This window comes from Rana temporaria, chromosome 5 (assembly GCF_905171775.1).
Source record: "Rana temporaria chromosome 5, aRanTem1.1, whole genome shotgun sequence".
Lineage (NCBI taxonomy): Eukaryota > Metazoa > Chordata > Amphibia > Anura > Ranidae > Rana > Rana temporaria.
The window spans coordinates 350,496,198-350,522,030 of NC_053493.1; the positions used below are offsets into that span (position 1 = coordinate 350,496,198).

Below are 25,833 nucleotides of genomic sequence, written 5' to 3' on the forward strand. Positions count from 1 at the left end.
TTGTGATTTATTTCTTTAGAAGTTAATATATTCTGACTCAGATGTAAGCAATTAAGATAGTTATGTTTCATGTCATCTTTTTAAAACGTTGCTCTGTTTATAGCATATGGTTGCATAGCCCATCACAGATAAACACAATAATTTATTAAGCTCTAGCAAACCTAAATTGGAGGAACAAGATTTGTTAGAATTGGGATTCATTAAGAACTCTGCAAATCATTATTGCATCTTAAGGTATGGTAGATTAATCTGTCATTAGCTGCGAGTTGAGTTTATTGAGTTTTTCATTTTATAGCAAATCCCACTATTTGGAATAGTTTGTTAAAGGAAATGATAATGATTTCAATGTATTTAATATTCTACTTATTACATTCAGTACTAAAGCATACTGTATAATTTGTGTTAAATTTTTTCAGTCTGGTAAATATGAAATATTGCATATGAATATTTCAAATATACCATTTGTAATTAGAAAGTGGTGTGTTTGAAAAAACTATCTGCACAGCTAAGAGAGATAGCAGTAAGGAGAAAGTAGTTAATGTGATTGTAAAAAAATAGCAAACATGTTATACTTACCTCCTCTGTGTAGTTGGTTTTGCATAGAGCAGCACAGATCCTTCTCTTCTCAGGTCCCACTTTGCTGCTCCTGGTCCCTCCCATCTATCGAGTGCCCCCTAAGCCAGCAGATCTCTATGGGGGCACCCATGCAGAGTCAGAGCTCCATGTGTCCATTCAGACACAAAGTCCTGACCCGGCCCCGCCCCCTCTGTCCCCTGATTGGCTAACTGACTTTAATTGACAGCCTCTGGAGCCAACGGGGCCATTGCTGTGTCTCAACCAATCATGAGGAGAGTCCCGAATGGCTTAGACACTCGTAGACATCTCTGGAGAGAGATGGGGGGTCAGGAACGTAATTAGGGGGGCTGGGGAGGCTGCTACACACAGAAGGTTTGTTATCTTAATGCATAGAATGCATTACAATAAAAAAACCTTGTGCCTTTACACCTCCTTGTATAATTACTTTGGCTAAGATAGCCAACGAGCATACCGACAGTGCTTGTCTGTCGGTGGCATCAAATCATCAAGTGGCATTAAAGCACCATGTATTAATATTATTGCTATTATTTTTATTACGTAAGTAAACATTTATTAATATCATATAAAAATTTTAACAAATCAGTTTATTTAACCTACAAAAAATATAATTGACCAAAAAACATTGCATTATAAAGGTCACCCAAGAGTTACAGCTTTTATTACACTGTTTCAAATTCTGGGTTTAGCTTGTCAAAAATGCATATGGTTCTGCTGTGGAGATTTTGTGGGTCTGGACCGGGACATGTCATTCATGTGGCTTGATTTTCAGACAAGGATGAATTCTGGCACCTTAACTGTGGCTGGAAAATTGTGTTTAAGCAAGTTTGAATATCAGCTGATTAAGCATAGATTTGTTAAGGGGGATCTAATTATAAAACAAAAATGCAATATATTGTAGTCTAACAGTCCTCATATGTGGTTCTTAGTTTTCTTTTTTAAGGTATATTTCCTTATTTTCACCTTGTAATCCTGTGAATCAAATGCTTCCTGTTGTAGGGTGACTACGCTCACTTGTGATCAGATTACATTTTGTTATATCTTACTAATAATAATAGTTACCTTGTGTGAATTGAATAAAACATTTGTAGCTTGTGAAACTTCTCTAATGCTCAAGATTTTCCAGTTTCGAGGAGACGTATATCTCGTGAACAGGGACAAAAATATTTTTCACAATTCTTAGTTATGTGCAATGTTGTATAAATGAGGTATTAAACTTGTAGCTAAATAAAGTATGCAGGGCCGATCCGCCCCATAGGCTCACTATGCAAGCCGCTTAGGGCCCCGCAAAGTTGCGGAGGGCCCCCCAAATTACTAGAGGCCCCGCCTGGTGAGAAGTCATTTTTGGCCCCTCACCCTGCTTCTCAACTCGCTTCTCACTTTAATGTAAGATGTCATTTCCGACAGCAGAACACCCCCTCCCCCTGCTTCCCAACTTTATTGTGACATGTCACAGTCGGCAGCGCCCCCCCCCCCCGCTTCTCAAGTTTAATATGACATGTCGTTTTGCTTAGGGCCCCAGGGAGGTCAGGATCGGCACTAAAAGTATGTTAGAACTTTTAGTAACACCTTTTTTTTTTTCAGTGGATATAAGTTTGTGTACAGCTCTAATACATCACAACAGTCCAACTTGTTCCTTGTCTCTGCTATTTTGTGTTGTTTTTTTTTGCATTGCTGCAGTCTGAAAAATAAAAGAAGTCTGCTGAAGATTTATCCTAATCTGGGTCTGAAGCCCGGTGAATGCAACTTTAGTAAAATGTAGATTAATAGCCGGATTCAGGTAGGGGCGCGTATCTTTAAGGCGGCGCAGCGTATCGTATTTACGCTCCGCCGCCTTAAGTCAGAGAGGCAAGTACTGTATTCACAAAGTACTTGCCTCCTAACTTACGGCGGCGTAGCGTAAATGGGGCCGGCGTAATCGCACCTAATTCAAATGAGGATGAGGGGGCGTGTTTTATGTTAATGGAGGGTGACCCGTCGTGATTGACGTTTTTTACGAACGGTGTATGCGCCGTCTGTGTACATATCCCAGTGTGCATTGCTCCAAAGTACGCCGCAAGGACGTATTGGTTTCGACGTGAACATAAATTACGTCCAGCCCTATTCACGGACTACTTACGCAAACGATGTAAACTTTTCTAATTTTGACGCGGGAACGACGGCCATACTTAACATTGACTACGCCTCCTAGGGGGCAGCTTTATCTTTACGCGGCGTATCTCTTACGGAAACGGCGTATCTTTACTGCGACGGGCACACATACGTTCGTGAATCGGCGTATCTAGTCATTTACATATTCTACGCCGAACTCAACGGAAGCGCCACCTAGCGGCCAGCCTAAAAATTACACTTTAAGATACGACGGCGTAGGAGACTTACGCCGCTCGTATCTTAGCCTAATTTAAGCGTATCTGGTTTCCAGAATACACTTAAATTAACGCCGGCGTAGATTCAGAGTTACGACGGCGTATCTACTGATACGCCGGCGTAACTCTCTATGAATCTGGCTATAAATCTAAATCTCAGTTTACCAGTCCTTGGATGTGGTGGAGGGAGACACAGTGGGTAGTGACACTCTCCTCAGTGCAGCTCAGTAACGCTCAGTAACGCTCACCCTGGTAAAACCACAGGCTCAGCGTTACTGAGCTCCCTGACCTGCTGCTGTCACACAAGCAGGCACAGAGCCAATTTACTTCTATGAATAAAAATACAATACAATAATATAGTGTTGTGATAAATGGAGTAATGGATAATGTTTATTAAATGGAGTTGGCTAATATCTAGACGTGTGCACACTGAAATATATTGTTAATGAATTTCGGTTTCATCTGAAAAATAAATGTATTTAGTTTTTCCTGAAATTAGTTTTTAATTATTAATTAATATTACTAGTCAAACAACATTAGAATTCTTCTATAGCCTATGGGCAGAGCATTTGATCATAAATGTCCTCTCACAGTAAACGTATATTTTTGGCTGCTTTGTTGAATCTTTTTTTATAAATTCTTTATTTTATCTCTGTTTTCCTTTTTTTTCCACTGTAAATGGTTAATACTATAATGTTACATTTACAGACAAATAAATATTTCTGGATTCCGTACATTAATACAAATAATATTACATCCACTTCACTACCTCGGAATTTTTATATTTTACCGTGCACTTAACCACTTCCTATTCCAAAATAATCCCCCCCTTCCCCCCTCCCTTCCCCCCCCCAAAAAAAAAAAAAAAAAAGGGGGAAAGCCCCATCCCTGGGTCACTCCTGCCCCCACCCCCCCTCCCTCCCCTCCTGTCTCATAGCTCTCCTTCTCTGTATCTTGCATAGGGAGTCCATATCAATCTGTATTTCTCCTCTTGTTCTCTAATGCCCATGGTAAGCTTTTCCATTTGTTGGATTTCTGAGATTCTATTTAACCATTGCTGTTTATTTGGGATATTTGTACTTTTCCACAAGATTGGAATACAGGCCCTTGCTGCAACCAGTAGATGTCTTATCAGTGTACTTTTGAACCTGGCCATGGAAACTGGTATGTCTAAGGCCGGGTACACACGAACAAACATGTATGGTGAAAGCGGTCCGTCGGACCGTTTTCACCATACATGTCTGCCAGAGGGCTTCTGTACGATGGTTGTACACACCATCGTACAGAAGTCCGCGCGTAAACAATACGCGGGGCGTGTCCGCGGTGTCGCCGCGTCGATGACGCGGTGTCGCCGCGACAATGACGCAGCGACGTGGGCGGCCCGCCTTTAAAATGCTTCCACGCATGCGTCGAAGTCATTCGACGCATGCGAGGGACGGCGGGCGCCTGGACATGTACGGTAGGTCTGTACTGACGACCGTACATGTCCGAGCGGGCAGGATTCCAGCGGACTGTTTTAAAACAAGTCCAGGAATATTTGTCTGCTGGGAAAAGGCCCGGCGGGCAAATGTTTGCTGGAATTCGGCCCGCTCGCGCCCACACACGACCGAACATGTCTGCTGAAACTGGCCCGCGGACCAGTTTCAGCAGACATGTTTGGTCGTGAGTATGGGGCCTTACAGTAAATATGTAGCCGGATTCCTTCCCAGATCCACCCCCACAATGTCTTTAACAGTGTCCATGACCATTTTCCAAAAGTCCTCTAACTTCTCACAGGTCCAAAAAACATGTAACATGGTGCCCTTTTCCTTTCCGCATCGCCAGCAACTGTCTGAAACTTCCGGAAATATCCGGTTTAGTACTACAGGGGTTTTATACCATCTGGTTAAGATTTTGTAGCCAGCTTCCTGGTATCTGGTAGCCATAGAAGCTTTGTGCGTAAAATTAAATATTTTTGTTATCTGATTTTCAGAGAAAACCACCTCTAACTCCTTTTCCCACGCTCGTATAAACGGCAATTCACTCGGTGCTGTTTCCTCTACCCAGAGACTATACATCAATGAGAGACCGTGTCTCAACTCCTCTCCCTTAAGACACAGTTCCTCATATCCTGAAAGGTCTCTAAGTGGTCTCCCTTTTGGGTTCAAAGCTCTAGTGGCCGTTTTTAATTGGTTTTGTCTCATTGGATCAAGTTCCTCTCTTATTACCTCGTCTCTTTCCTCACTTCTGATCCTTGGGTTCTCTCCCTCAAAATGTATTACTCTGCTCCAGCCTGCTCTTTTTAGCGTCTTAAAATGTGGATCTATGATCCCTACTTGAAATTTCGGGTTACCTAGGACCGGCGTGAGTGGACTTGGAGAAATCGAGAGTTTTGTTTTCCTGAATAATTTTTTCACGACGCTCAGGGTTGCCCCTATGGTTGGGTGTTTCTTAACGACCCCTGGTATATCTACTTCTTGTATCCATACCAATCCCTCCAAAGGGATGTTTGTAATTTTCTGCTCTATGAGTAACCAGGGTTTATGCTTCTCCTGCATGCACCACTCGACCACTCTTGACATATGTGTTGCTTCGTAGTAACCTACTGGGTCTGGGAACCCAACTCCCCCTCTCTCCTTAGGTAAAGTTAATATTTCCCTCCGAATTCTCGCCGCCTTCCCCGACCAAATAAACTTTGCGAACCTAGATCTTATATCCCTTAGATAACTTGATGGGATCTTTACCGGTAAGGTTTGGAATAAGTAGAGTAATCTTGGTAGCACGTTCATTTTTAAGATGCTAATTCTCCCAAACATGAATACGTCTCTTTTTCCCATCTGATGAAGTCAGCTTTCATTTGCCTTACCAACGGTATAAAATTCAATTCAAGAATTCTGTTTAAATTTTTGGGGATTTTTGTACCTAAGTAGAGTATGTGAGAGTCCGACCATTTAAAGGAAAAATTTACTGTTAACAGATCCTTTGTTTGTTTATTTATTTCTAGCCCCATCACCTCTGACTTACTATAATTTACCTTAAAGTTAGAGAGGTCACCGTAGGCCCTTATCTCTCTCATCAAAGGAGGTAGTGATAAGTCGGGAGCCGCTATTGAGAACAATAGATCATCCGCAAAAGCAGCTACTTTATGTTCAGTTCCTTTAATCTGAAATCCTCTTATATCTGCATTTAATCGAATTGTCCTCAATAGCGGCTCCAATGTTAAAATAAAAATAATAGGAGAGTGGGCATCCTTGCCTAGTCCCATTCCCAATTGGGAATGGGTCCGATAGTACCTCATTCACCTTCACCCTTGCCGACGGACACGAGTAAAGGCTTGCAATCCACTTCTGCATGCCCACTCCTAGCCCTATATGTTCTAATGTAGCCTTCAGAAAGCCCCAGTCCACCCTATCGAAATTTTTCTGCATCGGTCGAAATAAGTGCTAGTGGTTTATGGTGGACTTGGGCCAAGTAAATGGTGTTTAGCACCCTTTGTGTGTTCTCCCTACCTTCTCTTCCCGGTACAAAACCTACTTGGTCTGGGTGTATGAGTGATGGTATATTAGTTGCCAGTTTATTTGCAATTATCTTTGAAAATATTTTTAAGTCTACATTTAGCAACGAAATCGGTCGATAACTCGCGCAGACTGTAGGATCTTTCCCTTCCTTGGGGATGACGGCTATATGAGCTCCTAATGTTTCTCTTCTCATCTGATGCCCTTCTTTCAGTGAGTTCAAGGCCTCTAGGAATTTTGGTAATAATTTATCTTGAAAAGTTTTATAGTATGCTAACGTATAGCCGTCTGGCCCTGGTGATTTACCTGGTTTCATCTCCCTTATTACTTCTTGGCATTCCTTTGCTGTAATCGGACACTCCATACTCTCTATAATTTCCTTTGGTATTTTAGGCATTTCTGACTTCATAAGGTATTCTTTTATTCTCTCTTCTCTATTCTGTATTTTCTCTACGGCGGGTTGATTGTCTATTTGGTACAGGCCATTGTAGTATTCTTTGAAAGCTTTTGCTATTAAGTGTGAGGGGCTCACTAACTTATCTCCCTGTATTTTTATTTTCTCTATGTGTTTCCTAGATCTAGATTCCCTTAGTGCATTCACAAGCATCTTACTAGGTTTGTTACCAAATTCGTAATAAGTCCTTCTGCATCTGTTCAGCTGCGCTTTGGCCTTGTCCATCAGTAATAAATTAAATTTTTCTCGCAGCGATATCAATTTCTCCTCCTTGCTTGTTTTCTGCACTCTCTTATGTTCATTTTCCGTTCTTTTAATCTCACTCAATAGAGTATCTACCTTGGCCCCTAATTTTCTCTTCCTATGGGCCCCCATGGATATTAACATTCCCCTCAAATAGCACTTGTGTGCTTCCCAATTGCAGAGTGGAGATGTCTAGTCGTCCCTGTTCCTTTCAAAAAATGTATCTATTTCCTGTCCTATCATCTCCTCGTATTCTGGATCTTTAATTAAGGTTTCGTTAACCCTCCAATTCCATTCTCTAAATCCTGATACTCCCCAGTCGATAAGACAGTTAACTGGGGCATGGTCAGAAATTGTGATAGATCCAATTGAAGTATCCCTTAAATTCAATAATATGGCTCGGTCTAGGAAAATATAGTCGATTCGTGTGTAAGTTTTATGTTTATTGGAATAGAAAGTGTAGTCTCTATCCTGGGGGTGTTGGGACCTCCAACTATCTACTAGTTGCATATCATACAGTATATTTCTTGCTTGTCTCAGTTTAGAATTGGATATGCCATATGTTCCCTTGGAAGAATCTAGACTTGGGTCCAAAAGCATATTCATATCTCCTCCTAGTATTAGAACCCCCTCTTTGTTTTCATTTATTATTTCTGCAAATTTCCTCAGGGCAGCTACCGGGTCTTCATTGGGGAGATATATGTTTACCAGTGTAACCTTTCGGTCATTTATTGTCCCTTTTATCAATATGAACCTGCCTTCCTCATCAGTAACCACTTTCGATTCTTTCCAGATTAAATTTTTAGCTAAAAGAATAGCTACCCCATTTGCTCTTGAGGATTGGGATGCCCCCATATACACCACTGGGTATTTCTGATTCTTCCATTTTGGAGTCTTATCTTGTCTGAAATGGGTTTCCTGTAAAAACACGATTTGTGTTTTTAGTCTCCCTAATTCCATCATCACTTTCGTTCTTTTCTCGGGGATATTTAGGCCTTTCACATTATATGATGTTATGTTTAATCTATGCATTTCCGGGGTCATTTTCATTATCCTTTATATACTAAGTTATCCCCGTACCGGGCTCCTACTAATCTTCTCACCCCACGTATTGGTGTATACTGGACGAGGGAGATGACCCACAGGAGCAACCCAGGGACAGTGTCCAACCAAAAAAAAAAAAGAAAATCAAAAAATAAATTTAAATTCTTACTCCCCCCCCTTCTGGCTCGAACTCAAGACCTTCGTCCAGGTGTCCGAGTGCCAAAAAAAAAACGGGGGTGATCAAAAAAAAAAAAAAAACACCCCCGCCCAATGCGTCTCCGACTTCCCTCCAATCAGGAGGAGAGACGCTTTGGGGAAAGTGTGAAAGCACAGCGGAGAGTCTCCCGCGGTTCTCACATCCCGTGCACCTCTTCTTTATTTTACAGGTCTATTACCCCCACCCCCCACTGCCCTTGCTTTTCATCACTCATAAGCCACGGGGCACAGGGCGAATCGGATCTCCTTGTATACCTTCACACCCCTTATACTGAACTTTTCCCCTAGGTAATATCACATTCCTTCTTTAACCTTTTTTAGATATTGTATACATAAATGTTCACCGGAAATAACCTAAACATTGAGATTAAAAAAAAAAAAAAAAAGGGAGAAAAAAAAAAGAAATAGCCCTCAGACCTAATCGATTGGTGGAGGGACTGTGCATACCTCCACCTATTTACTACCATTAACTCTTTTTATTAGTCAATTCCTGAAAAGTGTACATTTTACCACCCACTGTGATGTATTTTAATTGTGTGTCTTTGTGCGTGATCCAATTCCCAAACAGGCTCTCTTTGCCAGGAATAATGAGTGTTGCATAATGGTATCAAATGGGAATTAAGTCCCCATTTTTCTCTTTTGTCCACCGTGTCCCACATTACCATTGCTATATGTGTGATCATGTGAGTGTGCTCACCTAAATCTCTTATATGTGTTGAGATCCATATCACTTACCCTAAAGTGACCTTACCAATCTGACTTTCCATTAAAAAGAAAAAATATATTTTGGGACTTTCGATGAGGCAGTGGCTGCTAATAAGCCAATGTCTCCATCCCTTGTGTATAAAAGGGAGGACAAGGAAAAAGAGGAGGAAACAGGATAGGACGTGTAGTAACCTAAAAGATAAAATAGCATTGGGACTGCAATATATAAGTATAAGTGAGACAGCGGCTAGTAAAATAAACCATGGTCTCAAGCCCTATTACTTGTAGGAAGAAGGGGAGCATCAGTGGGGAAGGGAAAAAGGGGGAAGGGAGGGAAAAAAAGGGGAGGAAAGGGAAATAGAAATTGTGGGACTTTAACCTGAAACACACCACCGGAATATAATGAATCAATTAGTAAATTGAAATAACATTTATTGGATACACTAGAGCATACCAAGCAATGAACATTCATTACAATAGATACTGTACAAATAGTAATAGGCATGATTGCTAAATCACATAATGAATTACATAAAACGTAAATGTACCTATGGTATAACATAATATGCATCACTGTATCCAAAATAATGTATATAATACAAAGTAGAAACACATAAAGACATGATTGTCTAAAAACATGATAAACATTATACTGGTTGGCAAGATATAAATTAATTGATTCATAATTCTCAGAGGTAAAAAACACATTGTATGATTTAGTTACTGTGACAGAACATCACTATAAAGCTTGACGTGTTTCGTGGATAAACTCATCAGGAGCAAGTATGACCTGGGTATCTCTGTAAATATAATAGAATAAAATATGCTAAATGGTAATTTAGTTCATATAAAAAACCGAGGAGGGGACGTAGAGTAGAGTCCCAACAATCTTACCTATGGGTAGATTAGCCATTAGATAACGTAAATAAATGGTAACCAGTGATGTTGGCATCTGGGAGCACTGTGGGAAACATGATCCCCGGGGGATCCCGCGTCAAGCTTTATACTGATGTTCTGTCACAGTAACTATATCATACCATGTGTGGTGTGTTTCATATTAAAGTCCCACAATTCCTATTTCTCTTCTTTCCCCTTTTTTTCCCTCCCCCACTGATGCTCCCCGTCTTTCTACAAGTAATAGGGCTTGAGACCATGGTTTATCTTACTAGCCGCTGTCTCACTTATAGTCCCAAGGCTATTTTATTTTTTAGGTTACTACACGTCCTATCCTTTTCCTTCCTCTTTTTCCTTCTCCTCCCTTTTATACACAATCTGACTTTCCAATCTAACCCACATTTTTCTTTATTCTCTTTTACCCATTTAACCACCCATGACATAAGAAAAGGAGTGTAATACATTTTTATATCCGGTAGCCCTAACCCACCTTATGCCTTATCTCTCGTTAACACCTCCAGACTTATACGGGGCTTTTTGTTCTGCCAAATGAACCTACGCAATAGCGTATTTAGTATTTAAAAATATGTGTCTGGGATTGGGATTGGTAACATCTGCATCTTATATATACAATTTTAGGAAGGATTACCATTTTAAAACAGTTTATCCTACCTATCCATGACCTTTGTCTACTCTAGAGGCTAATTTGTTTAAGTTAGTGTTGATGTTGTTCAACAGAGGAATAAAGTTCAGCTGGTAAGTGGTCTCCAATTCTATACCCACAGTTGATCCAGAGAAAGGCAAAAAACCCCAGCAAAGCATGATCCAATTTGCTACAGCAGGGCAAAAAATTCCTTCCTAATCCCCCCAAGAGGCAATCGGATATTCCCCGGATCAACTTTACCTATAAATGTTAGTACCCAGTTATATTATGTACATTTAGGAAAGAATCCAGGCCTTTCTTAAAGCAATCTACTGAGCTGGCCAGAACCACCTCTGCAGGGAGTCTATTCCACATTTTCACAGCTCTTACTGTGAAGAAACCTTTCCATATTTGGAGGTGAAATCTCTTTTTCTCTAGACGTAAAGAGTGCCCCCTTGTCCTCTGTGTTGACCGTAAAGTGAATAACTCAACACCAAGTTCACTATATGGACCCCTTATATATGTGTAATCTCCTCTTCTCAAGAGTGAATAAATTTAGTTCCTCTAATCTTTCCTCATAGCTGAGCTCCTCCATGCCTCTTATCAGTTTGGTTGCCCTTCTCTGCACTTTCTCCAGTTCCCCCGATATCCTTTTTGAGAACTGGGGCCCAAAACTGAACTGCATATTCCAGATGAGGTCTTACTAATGATTTGTACAGGGGCAAAATTATATCTCTCTCTCTGGAATCCATACCTCTCTTAATACAAGAAAGGACTTTGCTCGCTTTGGAAACCACAGCTTGGCACAGTGGTTAAGCAAAATGTGTAACTTTTTTTTTAGCGCTCAGCTTTATTGGTGACCTCAGGAGAGCGATTACTGCCATGGTTCTTTTGGATAGCCAGTGTTCTGTAAGCTAGTTTATCTTGTTCCCCAGCAAATTCTCAGTATATCTCTATAGAAATATATCTAGGGTCTGGGTGACACAGTATAACTCCATCCAAAAGTTAGAAAGAACACATTTTTGGTATCATTTTTATTTTAACATTCAACCATGGTATTGTATTGTTATAATATGTAAATTATATCTCCCCTTCTGTAAATGTTTTTTTTTTTAGAAATGTCGAAAAGGTCTATTATTAAAGCGTGTTCTCTGGCCACAGCAGTGCAGCAGTTAGATGTGACATTGTAGAAAGCTAGGAAATTACCATACTTAACTAATCTTATGTGCGCTTTCAGATAAAGGCTTGAAATGATGTCTTTCACTTTAGAGCTAAATTGTAACTTTCATTCAACAGACATCAATGAATGTAATTATCTGAGACACCAGATCATTACTGTTCTTTGTTTTCTTTCTACAGCGGCTATGAGTTTGATTATGATTACTACCGGGAAGATTTCTACAATCGGTATGTGCAGTTATATTTTCTCACTGCTGTTTCCGTGTGCATGTGTGTTTCTGTCTGCCTGTCTGTCTGTATTAAGAGGTTGGTTCAGTAAAACTAGAAATAAAAATAAAACAAGTGGAGAGGCAAGTTTAACCTTTTTATTAAAAAATAATAATAAAATAAGAAAGTAAAACAGAAATGTTGGATGATTTCTGGGGGCAATAGATGCACTGTGCCTATTTTCTTTTCTTAATTTTTAATGATTTAGATACATGTTTTCTTTATAGAAAATCACTTTAACAAATGATTGGGAAACTGTTACGTAAAATGGACATATTGGCATTCAGTGTTTGAAAGCCTAGTTGTAAATACACTGTGCTTGTGCTAATATTAAAGGATATGTAAACCCAAACACAAAGCCCATCAGTGCTTAGACTTTTTCGAGTTTCAGGCTTTTTTCTTTATTTTTAACCTGTGATCCCAGCAGTGACAATGCTGCCTCTACTGTATATATGGAAGGGCAGCTTTGTAACTTTAGTTTCTCCTGATTTAGTCAACAAATACTGCCTCCTCTCTCCATCTCTATTATTATATTTCATGGGGAAAAGGTGGGTTGTGTGCAACAAAAGATAATGGGGAAATATCTGATACCATTGTTTTTAGATTTCATTACAGTACATAGACAGTTATGGGGACATATGTTTTCTGGCAGGATCACCAGATCTTTTTCTGAACTTGTAGAAAATATACTTAGCACGAAAAAAAACAAAAAAAAAACAAATGCAGCTAACACATCTAAAGAACGGTAAGCTGCAGTATAATAAATGTTTGTTCTCAGTTTGATTTTCAACACTTTGAATAATATGCCACATATGCCCCTATCCTGTCCCATTCAACGTCCTAATGAGAAACATTGGCAAAGCTGTTTGATAAAGGGGGGTTTTCATTTTTGGAAAATGTTTGTTGTGATGGAGATGATCTTTCACACTTCATAATAAAAAATGATCACGACCATTTCTGTAAAGCCTCGTACATGCTACCAGTTTTTTTTTTTTTTTTTTCGTTCAAGCCTGCGGCTTGAATGAAAAAAACTCACAGGTCAGGTCGGTGCCACTGTACTTACAATCTGATGTTAGTACAACGATCTCCCCTGCTGTGCTATTGTGTTCTGACAGGAAAACAGCCCCCCCACCAGAGCACTCTGGTCAGCCATTGACTGAGAGCACTGATAGGGAGCTGGTCGGCAGACTGTTCTTGGTCATGAGTCTTTGAAAGAAGCTTATATTGGACCGACTGCCATACACATAAGCCAAATGTCAGATGGTTTCTGTTGAGCCGGCTTATCCCGCCTGACATTCAGCCCGTGTATACTAGACTTAAGAGAAACAGTGGTGTGTCTCAGCATTGCAGAGTGCAGGTGTTTGCTTCCTTGCTGGCATTCTCAAGAAGATAACTGCTTGTCTGTGACCAGTGTTTTAGTAAATGAATATTGTATGTAATTTACAGAGCCACAGTGTGATAGGGAACAATGCTACTGTTTGGAAAAAAATGGTTTGTGAATCCTTACAGGTTTTTTGATCTTGCCACAAATGACTTTCAAAAAAATCTGATTCTCATCTAAATCATATGCAACTTATGTACATTGCCCATATCTTCACTGAACAGATGGTTTCAACAGTCAAGGTCATTGTACAGTTTAAAAGATTGTAAATATTTAGCACCAATGGAAACTACTTTTATTGACAGTAGTTTTTTTTGTAGCTGCTGCTAAGACCTTTGCATTTGTTATATATATGTTTGTCATATACTGTTTAAATGGACTGGCTGAAATTATGGTACAGCATTTCATTGGGATTGAAGGCAAGACTTTGGTTTGGTCATTTTAAGGCTGGGTTCACCCTGTTGTGTGGGATTGGCTCGCAGCAGGGGTCCGGTGCGTCCCTGTTCTCTGTTTCAGGGACAAATTACGCCCACATTTTTGGCTGGATTTGGACCTGAAATGGATAGGACTCTTCTGCAAATCATTTAGCAGCCGCCCCGGAGCTGTGTCAACCGCCTCCATTAAAAGCTGGTCACGGTCTCCTGACATGAAAATTGTATGTGTGGAATCCTGCATCAAATTCACACTAGTGTGAACCCAGCCTAAAAGACAATTGAATATACAGTAGCAACATGAATAATGGAGGTAGGTGTTTGGACACAAGGAGATATACACCAATCAGCCATACCATTATGACCAATGACAGATAATGTGAATAACATTGACTATCCAATTACAAAAGCAGCTGAACATGGGTGAGAAATATTAGGAAGCAAGTGAAGTTGTTGTCTCTGAAGTTGATGTGTTAAAAGCAGTAGGAATTTGAGCGAGTTTGCCAAGGACCAAATTATAATGGCTAGATGACAACTTCAAAACTGCAGCTCTTGTGGGATGTTCCCAGTTTGTGATGGTCATGGCATACCAAAAGTAGTCCAAGGACTGAAACTGATGACATTGTTATGGGTGGCCAGGAGTCACCGATGCATGTGGGGAGCAAAGGCTGGTTATTGTAGACAGGTACAATAGAAGACCTTCTGTAGCTGAAAATGCTGAAAAAGTTAATTCTGGTTCCGAACAAAAAATACAGAAGACACAGCGCATCACAGTTTGTTGTGCATGGGGCTGTGTAGCTGCAGATCGGTCAGAGTTCCCATGCTGTCCTGTGTTAACAGTTAAAAACACCTACATTGGGCATATCAGAACTGGACCACGGAGCAATGGAAAAAGGTGGCCTGGTCTGATAAACTCCAGAATGGTTTAAGAAACACAACAACCAGTTTGAGGTGTTGACTTCAAATTCTCCAAATCTCAGTCCAATCAAGCACCTGCTGGAAAAACAGTCTGAGGCCTCGTCTGATGGACCGGTTTCATCGGTCAAAACCAATCGTGTGTGGGCCCCATAGGGTATTTAACCATCGGTTAAAAAAAAAGCCAACTTGCTTTTAATTTAACCAATGGATTCCTAACCGATGGAAAAAAAACGATCGTTAGTAGACACAACCATCGGTTAAAAATCCACGCATGCTCAGAATCAAGTCAACGCATGCTTGGAAGCATTGAACTTTGTTTTTTTCAGCACGTCGTTGTGTTTTACGTCACCGCGTTCTGACACGATCGTTTTTTTAAACCGATGGTGTGTAGGCGCGACGGACAATCAGTCGGCTTCATTGATGAAAACGGTCCATCAGACCGTTGTCCTTTGTTTAACTACTTGGTAACCGCCCTATAGCCGAAATACGGCTACAAGGCGGTTACCTAACTCTAGGAGGGCGTCAATATACGTCCTCCCAGAGAGTCACAATTGCGCGCCCGAGCGGGCGCGCACACGCGATCACCGGCGCTCGGCGGGTCCACGGGACCCGCAGCAACACGGATCGCGGTAAGGAGCCAATGGAAGCGGCTCCTTACCACGTGATCGCGCCGTCCAATGACGGCGCGATCACTTGTAAACAAACCGGCGTCATGTAATGACGCCGGTTCCTCCCTCTCCTCTCTGTACCGTTCGGTACAGTGTGAGAGGAGAGGGAGGGGGGGGGATCGGGCGGCAGCAGCAGCCGCCGCACTGTGGGCTGGATCTGTGACAATTGCAGTCACAGATCCAGCCATCCCTGCGCAATACTCTGCAAAATAAAAATAATGATGAGTGCAATACTCTGCAATACCCCACCCCATACTCTGCAATACCCCACCCCATACTCTGCAATACCCACCCTGGGGGGGTGGGTATTGCAGAGTATGGGGTGGGGTATTGCAGAGTATGGGGTGGGGTATTGCAGAGTATGGGGTGGGGTATTGCAGAGTATTGCACTCATCATTTTTTTTATTTTACTCTGCAATACCCACCCCCCCATACTCTGCAATACCCACCCACCCATACTCTGCAATACCCACCCCCCCATACTCTGCAATACCCACCCATACTCTGCAATACCCCCCCCCATACTCTGCAATACCCCCCCCCCCATACTCTGCAATACCCCCCCCATACTCTGCAATACCCCCCCCCATACTCTGCAATACCCCCCCCATACTCTGCAATACCCCCCATACTCTGCAATACCCCCCCCCATACTCTGCAATACCCCCCCCCCATACTCTGCAATACCCCCCCATACTCTGCAATACCCCCCCAATACTCCGCAATACCCTCAATACTCCAATACCTTGCAATACGTCGCCTATGGGGATTTTTAAGTAGCAACGTTTGGCGCAATTTCACGAGCGTGTGCAATTTTGAAGGGTGACATGTTGGGTATCTATTTACTCGGCGTAACTTCATCTTTCATATTATGCAAAAACATTGGGCTAACTTTACTGTTTTTTTTTTTTTTTAAGCACAAAACTGTTTTTTTTTTAAAAACACGCGTTCAAAAAATTGCTGCGAAAATACCGTGCAAGATAAAAAGTTGCAACAACCGCCATTGTATTCTCTAGGGTCTTTGAAAAAAAAGCATATATAATGTTTTGGGTTTCTATGTAATTTTTTTAGCAAATAAATGATGATTTTTACATGTAGGAGAGAAATGTCAGAATTGGCCTGGGTTCTCCAGAACGCCTGATGGTGCTCCCTGCATGTTGGGCCTCTCTATGTGGCCACGCTGTGTAAAAGTCGCACACATGTGGTATCGCTATACTCGGGAGGAATAGCAGAATGTGTTTTGGGGTGTAATTTGTAGTATGCATATGCTGTGTGTGAGAAATAACCTGCTAATATGACAGAAACTAGATTTTTTTTTTTTTTTTTACAGAATTTTCAGTCTTTTTTCTTTTATAGCGCAAAAAATAAAAACCGCAGAGGTGATCAAATACCACCAAAAGAAAGCTCTATTTGTGGGAAAAAAAGGACAAAAATTTCAGATGGGTACAATGTTGTATGACTGAGTAATTGTCATTCAAATTGTGAGAGCACCGAAAGCTGAAAATTGGTCTGGTGATTAAGGGGGTTTTCGTGCCCAGTGGTCAAGTGGTTAACCTATTGTGTGTATGAGGCCTTACAGAGTCCATTCCTTAATGGTTATGGTTGGTGTTCATAATGCTATGGCCAATCAAGTGAGTTTTGGGGAACTTTTTCCCAAGTCACTGAGAAAAAAGATCAGAAAATCAAAGCCAATTCTGGTTTTATATAACTTTTCATTTTAGGCAAATGCTATTTTTAGAAGTAGAGGTCAGAAACGGCAGCCCACACACTTTTCTCATGACAAATTTACTTTTAGCTTAGCTGGGTGAACCTCCAGGAAAGGTTTACTTTAAATGTAGTCATTTTTATGCATGTACCATTCTTGGTAATCACATTAAAGGAGAAGTGGGACCATACTTCTCCTGTGGGTCTCAGGAGTGCACATTGTTCTGCACTAGTGACTCGTGTTCAGCTGTCAATAGGCTAAAGTACGCTGTCACTTAGCCGATCCAGGCTCCGGAGCGATCCTGACTTTATTGTCAGGAGCTGGGTACTCCCGCTTCCTCCACAATTTGGCAGGGGAAGAGCAGAGAGCCAGTGACTGACAGTGCTGCTCATGAAAGACCGAGAACCAAGCAATTCGGGTTAATTGATCTCTCGGTCCTTGGTCTTAGAGGCAGCAATGTCTAAACCGTCTTTTTTTTTTTTTTATTACTGCACTTTTTAAAATTTGCAGACACCCTGCCATTGACACACTTTTGCTTGTGATTTTCCAATTTGATTACAAACAGGTACAAATAAAAGCTGAATTTATAAAAAATGTTAGTGTTGTCCAGTTTACTGGCTAGTAGGGAAAAATGGCAGAAAGTGCATCTGCTTAATGTATTGTAAACATTGTGAATTTCTCCTCTTATGTGAACTTTCCTCGTTGGCTATAAAATCATAATCTGCTTGTCATTTTCCCTTTACATTCATTTTAGTGAAATAAAATATAGAGGGTAACTACTGAGGAATTCTAGAAATAAGGCTAAGCAGAACTGCCAAGTTTTTTCTTAGTCTGGCCACAGACTAAAGCTTTTTTATGGAACTTTGAGGGTGAACGGAAGGGAATTCCTCCCAGCTGGATAAGCTTGGAACAGATTCAGCAGGAACCTTTTAAGAGGCACTGACATAAGATGTCTATATACTTTTCATATTTGCTACTCTCGCTTACAAGAAACAGCTGGACCACAGAGTGTTGCTCTGGAATCATCGAACTTTAGATCAGTGGAAAATTATTTATTTAACCTCTGCCTAAAATCAATATGTGAATTGATTTTCAATCCTGTAGACTTTAAATCATTATCAAAGCTTTTACAGAACTTAAAGCAAAGAGCTGTAAAAAGAAATAGATTTACAGTGTATTTTATCCGGTGTGGTTGGCAAGTCTAATAAAGCCTAAACCACATTGCAATACTTTCTGTACATTCTGTAAACACCTCTGCTTGGTGGTTTGTAAGGGATTACATACCACTTGATGGATGGTTGACTGTGGCCTGGAAAACAATTAGAGCTGCAAAGTCAGTAGTAGTGTTGCTCACGAATATTCGCATTGCGAATATTCGACTCGAATATAGCATATTCGAGAAATCGCGCTATATTTCGAATTTCGCGGTGAATATTCGCAATTCCGAATATTCGCATTTTTTCAATTTGATTTTTAAAACAGATCACATCCTATCGACGTCTAAAAGCATTGCTGGTATGATTAGAGACCCTGGGCCGAGTAGCTAAGCTGAGGCGATCCTATTATGTTGCCAAATTGAAAAAAAAAAAATTGCGATTTTTCGCTATTGCGAATGCGAAAATGATTGCGAATTTTCGATAACTGTGGTAGGAGAACTCTGATTGTCTCTGATGCAAAAGGGGGGGGCTTTGTGTATGTGTATGTGTATGTTATGAATATTTGTATGTTTGATATTATTATTTTTTGTAAGAAGGAAAAAATTGCGCATACCTTAAAAAAGGGGAGAATACAGCAGCAACTCAAAAATGTTATACAACATAAATTAATACAAGACAGAAAATGGAGTCGCTCTACAAGAATAAAAAATATGTCTAGTGACAAGACATGTGGGCAAATTATAAAATAAGCAAGCGCAAATAACTTGTGAAATACACAGTGAAACAAATATATAAAGAAATATAGTCCCAATAATAGAAAAATAATCTTTCATAAAAATGTCTTTGATATGTGAAGTGAAAAAAAGTCCAAAGCATGCAGCATGAACGTGTTCAATCTTCAAGGTGTTTGATTGACAAACGGCTGTGACAGATGGATAGAGTAAAGAATCACCACCAATGCAAAACACTTTTTATTTTCTATTGTAAAATATCAAGAATATTCTGAGCCAATCAGAGTGCTCCTTCCGCATTTGCCGAATATTCGCAATTATTTTGTATTGTAAAATATCAAGAATATTCTGAGCCAATCAGAGTGCTCCTTCTGCATTTGCCGAATATTCGCAATTATTTTGTATTGTAAAATATCAAGAATATTCTGAGCCAATCAGAGTGCTCCTTCTGCATTTGCCGAATATTCGCAATTATTTTGTATTGTAAAATATCAAGAATATTCTGAGCCAATCAGAGTGCTCCTTCCGCATTTGCCGAATATTCGCAATTATTTTGTATTGTAAAATATCACGAATATTCTGAGCCAATCAGAGTGCTCCTACAGCATTTCTCGAAATTGCGCAATAAATATCGCATTCGCATGTTGCGATATTTCGATAAAATATCACGAATATTCTGAGCCAATCAGAGCGCTCCTCCAGCATTTCTCGAAATTGCGCAATAAATATCGCATTCGCATGTTGCGATATTTCGATAAAATATCACGAATATTCTGAGCCAATCAGAGTGCTCCTACCGCAGTTATCAAAAAATCGCAATTATTTTCGCATTCGCAATAGCGAAAAATCGCAATCATTTACTTTCGATAAAATATCACGAATATTCGAATTTAGCGAATATATCTCGAATATTCGAATATATATTCGAGATATATCGCGAAATCGAATATGGCATATTCTGCTCAACACTAGTCAGTAGGACAGAATAAAAAGTTACATGAGTACTATAATGGCAACTGTAGGTTGAGCAGGGTATATGAGCTCCATCTCCACTGAAAATATTATCACGTTATCTCCAAGTAAAGTACAAAGGGTCATTTTCAGCTAAATTCCTTTACTGAATCCTTGCTACTTTTCTCATTGTATTGAATCCCCTCTTTATGCAGCACTCAGTTCACTGCACATGCTCATAGTTTAGAGTTGGACATTAAAGTATATCTACTTTAAGAGGAAGAGATTGGGGCATATCTATTTTCCGACTGTTAGACCATTTATGTAGGATATTTTATATATATACCGTATATATATATATATATATATATATATATATATATATATATATATATATATACATATACACACAGGGCCAGATCCATGAAGCGGGGCGCTTCTATCAGTCCGGTGTAGCGTATCTCTGATACACTACGCCGCCGTAACTTACAGCTTTTTGTATCCTCAAAGAATTTGCGCCGTAAGTTACAGCGGCGTAGTGTAACTTTGGCGGCGTAAGGGCGCGCAATTCAAATGGATGTGATGGGGGCGTGTTTTATGTAACTACGTCTTGACCCGACGTAAATGACGTTTTTTTAACTGCGCATGCGCCGTCCGTGGGGGTATCCCAGTGCGCATGCTCGACAAAATTAACCCGCAACAAGCCAATGCTTACGACGTGAACGCAAAGCCCTATTCGCGAACGACTTACGCAAACGATGTAAAATTTTCAAATTTCGATGCGGGAACGACGGCCATACTTAACATAGGATACGCCTCAAATAGCAGGGGCAACTATACGCCGATAAAAGCCTTACGGAAACAAGGTAAAAAAATGCCCCGGCCGGAAGTACGTTTGTGGATTCGCGTATCTAGCTAATTTGCATACTCGACGTGGAAATCGACGGAAACGCCACCTAGCGGCCAGCGTAAAAATGCACCTTAGATCCGACGGCGTACTAAGACGTACGCCAGTCGGATCTAGCACAGCTTCAGGCGTATCTTGTTTTGTGGATACAAAACAAAGATACGCCGGAGCAAAATAGAAGTTACGCGGCGTATCAATAGATATGCCAGCGTAACTTCTTTGAGGATCTGGCCCACAGTTTTTTAGTGTGTACATACGTGTGTACTAGCACATACACTGGCTGGCAGACAATTTACATTTTACCCCTGTAGATAACTTCTTTGACCCTTTTGATATGTAAAATGCAACTTGTCTCCAATACTGGCCAATCACCAACCTCCTTTGCAGCAGTATGAACCACAAGCATTAAGCTCTGAGCAATTCAGAGCTATCAAAATCCAGGCTAGAAAGCAGGAAGTACAGCCGATCGAGCATACTCTTTGTCGGCTGGAGCAGAGAGCAGTACAAAGAGGACTCATCACCTGCCCAATGCTATCAGCCCCTTTGTGACAGCAATGAAGATATATTAAAAAAAAATATCAAATAAGGAAATAAATTAAAACAAACTCCATCATCCTTTGCATACCAATAATGCATGTGTTCACCCAGGGTGTGCGCACATGTATATAAACAATGATTGCACCACACATGTTATAAAAGAGTGAAAATAATAATTTTTGAACTATCATTTACACTTTACTCTGAACTGATACGCTGTGAAAGTATTGAAAGCATCATCTATTGACAATTGTTGATACTGTCATTTAACATTCCCAACAATTAAACACACACACAGTTTTGAGGCCTGACACATTTTATTTCTATTTACTCTAAACTACTTCTTTTTTTTTTTTAATTAGTACATTTTGTACAAAAAAAAGTAAAATAAATTGTGTTTATGTGCACTAAAGTTCATTTTCATTTGATAAACAGTTGCTTAAATATTGTGTGACCATAATTTTTTCTAAGGGGCTTCTGTTTTCAGAAAATATATAATGTACTGGGGTTCAATGCAATTTTATAGCCAAAAATGCAGATTAAGACAAAAAAAAAAATTGCTCTCAAGGGGAACCGATTGATCACCTATGGACCGCCCCACGCATATATATACTGCGGCAGGGCGGCCCTCCTGCACAAAATTACGTACATGTATGTGATTTTATGCATGGGGTCTGGGGCACCCACGCGTGCCGCCAGCGACCCACTGCCGCTGCGAATGTCCGCCGGGACCCACAGATTGTTGGTTTGAGGAGAGGCAGAACAGAAAGTCTACCTATGTAAACAAAGCATACCGCCCTTCTGTCAGAGGAGAAAATGGAGATTGTGGGGCAGATCCACAAAAGAATTACGCTGGCGTATCTATTGATACGCCGGCGTAATTTAAAATTTCCCGCGTCGTATCTTTGTTTTGTATCTTCAAAACAAGATACGAGGGCATCTCGGGTCGATCCGACAGGCGTACGTCTTAGTACGCCGTCGGATCTTAGATGCATTTTTTCCGCCGGCCGCTAGGTGGCGTTTCCGTCTAATTCCGCGTCGAGTATGCAAATTAGCTAGTTACAGCGATCCACGAACGTACGTCCGGCCGGCGCATTTTTTTACGCCGTTTGCGTTCGGCTTTTTCCGGCGTATGGTTAAAGCTGCTATATGGTGGCGTACTCAATGTTAAGTATGGCCGTCGTTCCCGCCTCGCATTTTTTATTTTTTACGTTGTTTGCGTAAGTCGTTCGCGAATAGGGATTTGCGTAGAATGACGTCACCGTAGTGAGCATTGGCTTGTTCCGGGTTAATTTCGAGCATGCGCACTGGGATACCCCCACGGAACGGCGCATGCGCAGTTAAAAAAAAATTTTGTTTGCGTCGGGTCACAACGTATTTACATAAAACACGCCCCCATCACAGAGATTTGAATGCTGCGCCATTACGCCGCCAAAGATACACTACGCCGCCGTAACTTACGCCACGGATTGTTTGTGGATTTGAAAAAAAGAAGTAAGTTACGGCGGCGTAGTGTATCTTAGATACGCTATGCCCGGCGGATAAATGCGCCGCTGTACGTGGATCTGCCCCCTTGTGTTTCTGCACAAAAACAGATCTCTGTTTTCCTTTAGTCAAAACACCTACCCCACAGTTAGAACCCCCCCCCCCGAGGAACACATTTAACCCTTTGATTGCCCCTGACATTAATCCCTTCCATGCCAGTGTCATTTGTACAGTGACAGTGCATTTTTTAGCACGGATCCCTGTATTGGTGTCACTGGTCCCCAAAAAGTGTCAGATGTTTCTGCTGCAATGTTGCAGTCCCGCTAAAAATCACTGATTGCCACCGTTACTAGTAAAAAAAAATCCATAAAAATATCCCATAGTTTGTAGACGCTATAACTTCTGCGCAAACCAATCAATATACGCTTATTGGGATTATTTTTTTTACCAAAAATATGTAGCAGGATACATATTGACCTAAGTTGATGAAGAAATTCGATTTTCTATGTTTTATAGCAGAAAGTGAAAAAATATTGTTTTTGTTTAAAAAAAAATGTTAAAAATTGTTGGCCTTTTTTTGTTTAAAATAAAAACCGAGGTGATCAAATACCACCAAAAGAAATCTCTATTTGTGAGAAAAAAAGGACATACATTTTATGTGGTTACAGCGTCATACGGCAATTGTCAGTTACAACACACCTGGCAGTATTATTGACACGCTGAATTCTTCAGGCCAGTTTCTAAGCCCTAATAGCTAATGTCAAACATATAGTTAATGGTGGTTTATTTTGTGCATTCAGAATACTGCAGAAGGAAAGATGGGTGTGCAGTATTTTTTCATACTGCTGATATATTAAGATTGAATTGGAATCCACTGTGTTTGCACACAAAGATTTTTTTAGTGACTCTACATGATCTCATTTGTAAGTACAGTAATACCTCGGATTGTGAGTAACGCAGTTAACGAGCATTTTCCAATATGAGCTATTATTTAAAATAAATCCTAACTCGGTTAGCAAGGGTTGTCTAGCAAAACGAGCAGTATTTAAGCCTCTGCGGTGTGCAGTACCGCATTTGGCCAGAGGTTCAGGGGTGGAGGTGACACAGAGCTATTCAGAGCCATTCGAAGCACTCGGAAATACTCAGAAATACTCAGAAACACTCAGTTCCCGAGTGTTTCCGAGCTTCCAGACGGTTTCTGAGTGCATCTAAGCGGCTCCAAGCAGTCTCTGAGTATTTCCAAGTCTCTCTGGCACCCCCCACCTCTGGCCTCATGCTGTACTCTACCAGTGGTCATCAACCCTGCCCTACAGGGCCCACTAACAGGCCAGGTTTGCAAGATAACTGAAATACATCACAGGTGATATCATTTGCTGCTCAGTGGTTGCAGTATTGTAGACTGCATCTCCCCAAGGTAATACATAAAACCTGGCCTGTTAGTGGGCCCTGTAGGGCAGGGTTGATGACCACTGCTCTATTCAATAGAAGTCAATGTGGAACAAATTATCTTATTTTCCATTGACTTCTATGGGGAAACTCGCTTTGATATGCGAGTGCTTTGGATTACAAGTATTCCCCTGGAACGGATTATGCTCGCAATCCAAGGTTCCACTTTATTGAATACACATGTGTAGTCAGATGATGTAAAGAATCAGCCTTGCACAACCCACCTTGTGTAAAGTGTTCTAAAACATAACCTTCATGCAAGTCAGGTAAAGCCTACATAGCTCTGCCGGCAATATTGCACATAACAGAGCAAAAATAAAATTTCGCCAAATACAGTACCTCTATATTTTTTTATGTACTCTCACATTTCCTTTCTTCTCCAAAAAGAAAAATGATTCCCTGCAGAAAAAGTATATTTCATATAACTAGATAAAATGACAGTTATAGAGATAGTTGACATCCAACGTCCTTAGTTTTGTAAAGAGAATGTCTTTGTATCTGAGCAGAATGCCTGGAACAGATTCTGTTCTGTGACAATGACAACGTTCACGGTGAAATATTAGCGAGGCAATTCTGAAAAGCAGCGAGACTTTCAAGAACAGATATATCATTTCAGAAACCCTTCCTCCTATTTATAGAACATATTTTCTACAGTACAAACCATTCTGCTCAATCTTGACACTTTTAGAAGAGTTGAAGTTTTTTTTTATTCTCATAACAATATAGTGATACGGCACTAAAAATGTGCAAGTGTCCAATTACTGTATAATAATAGCCAGTGGCAGGTACTAGCCTCATCATTAATTCAATCAATATAATGAAATGGCTGGGTTGTCTCCGTGAATACCATGTGCAGATTTGGAGAGGGGAAGCTAGTACCAAAAAATATAGATAACATACAATGTTAGATTTAATAGCACCCTTGTCTTCTAATATATTTAAAGTGGATGTAAACCCACTCTCATCCTTTCTAAACTATTGCCATAGTGCTGATCTATAAGGATATAGATGCCTCCTGTCAAATGTCTCCCCTCTGTCTGTTATAAAAACTGAAAAACTGCAGATTCTGTGGGTGGATCTGTTGTCTGGAGATTGGTGGGTGGAGTTGTGATGTCAGTAGACTCCCCGCCCTCCTCTACACTCCCCTTGTCAGCATGCATTTTTTCCTGTGTATTCCTTACACTAAATTCTGCTATGATCACTAACATCCAGTCAAAATCCAAAAAAGTAACCACATGGCTTCAGAAAAGGAGTGGTGGTGGGAATTAAAAAAGAATGCCCGTCTCCAGGCTAGTGCATGAGATATGTAAATAACCTGTCACTCACAACAAGGGAGCGGAATGGACTCGGGTTTTTCTCTGCAAGTCCGTTTTATCTCACTGAATAAAAAAAGAGCATTGCTCAGAGCTGGTTTAAC

General features: G+C 40.6%; 1 protein-coding gene across 5 annotated transcripts in view; it reads left to right on the top strand.

Annotated features, from left to right (window-relative positions):
• The window catches only part of RALYL (RALY RNA binding protein like), a 1,196,807-nt gene that overhangs the window by 1,073,744 nt on the left and 97,230 nt on the right, over nucleotides 1–25,833 (top strand). For all 5 annotated transcript variants that reach the window (XM_040354532.1, XM_040354535.1, XM_040354531.1 and 2 more), the window contains one exon: nucleotides 12,013–12,060. In XM_040354532.1, coding sequence (XP_040210466.1) covers nucleotides 12,013–12,060 — 48 coding nt within the window. The remainder of the gene's footprint in view (nucleotides 1–12,012; nucleotides 12,061–25,833) is intronic.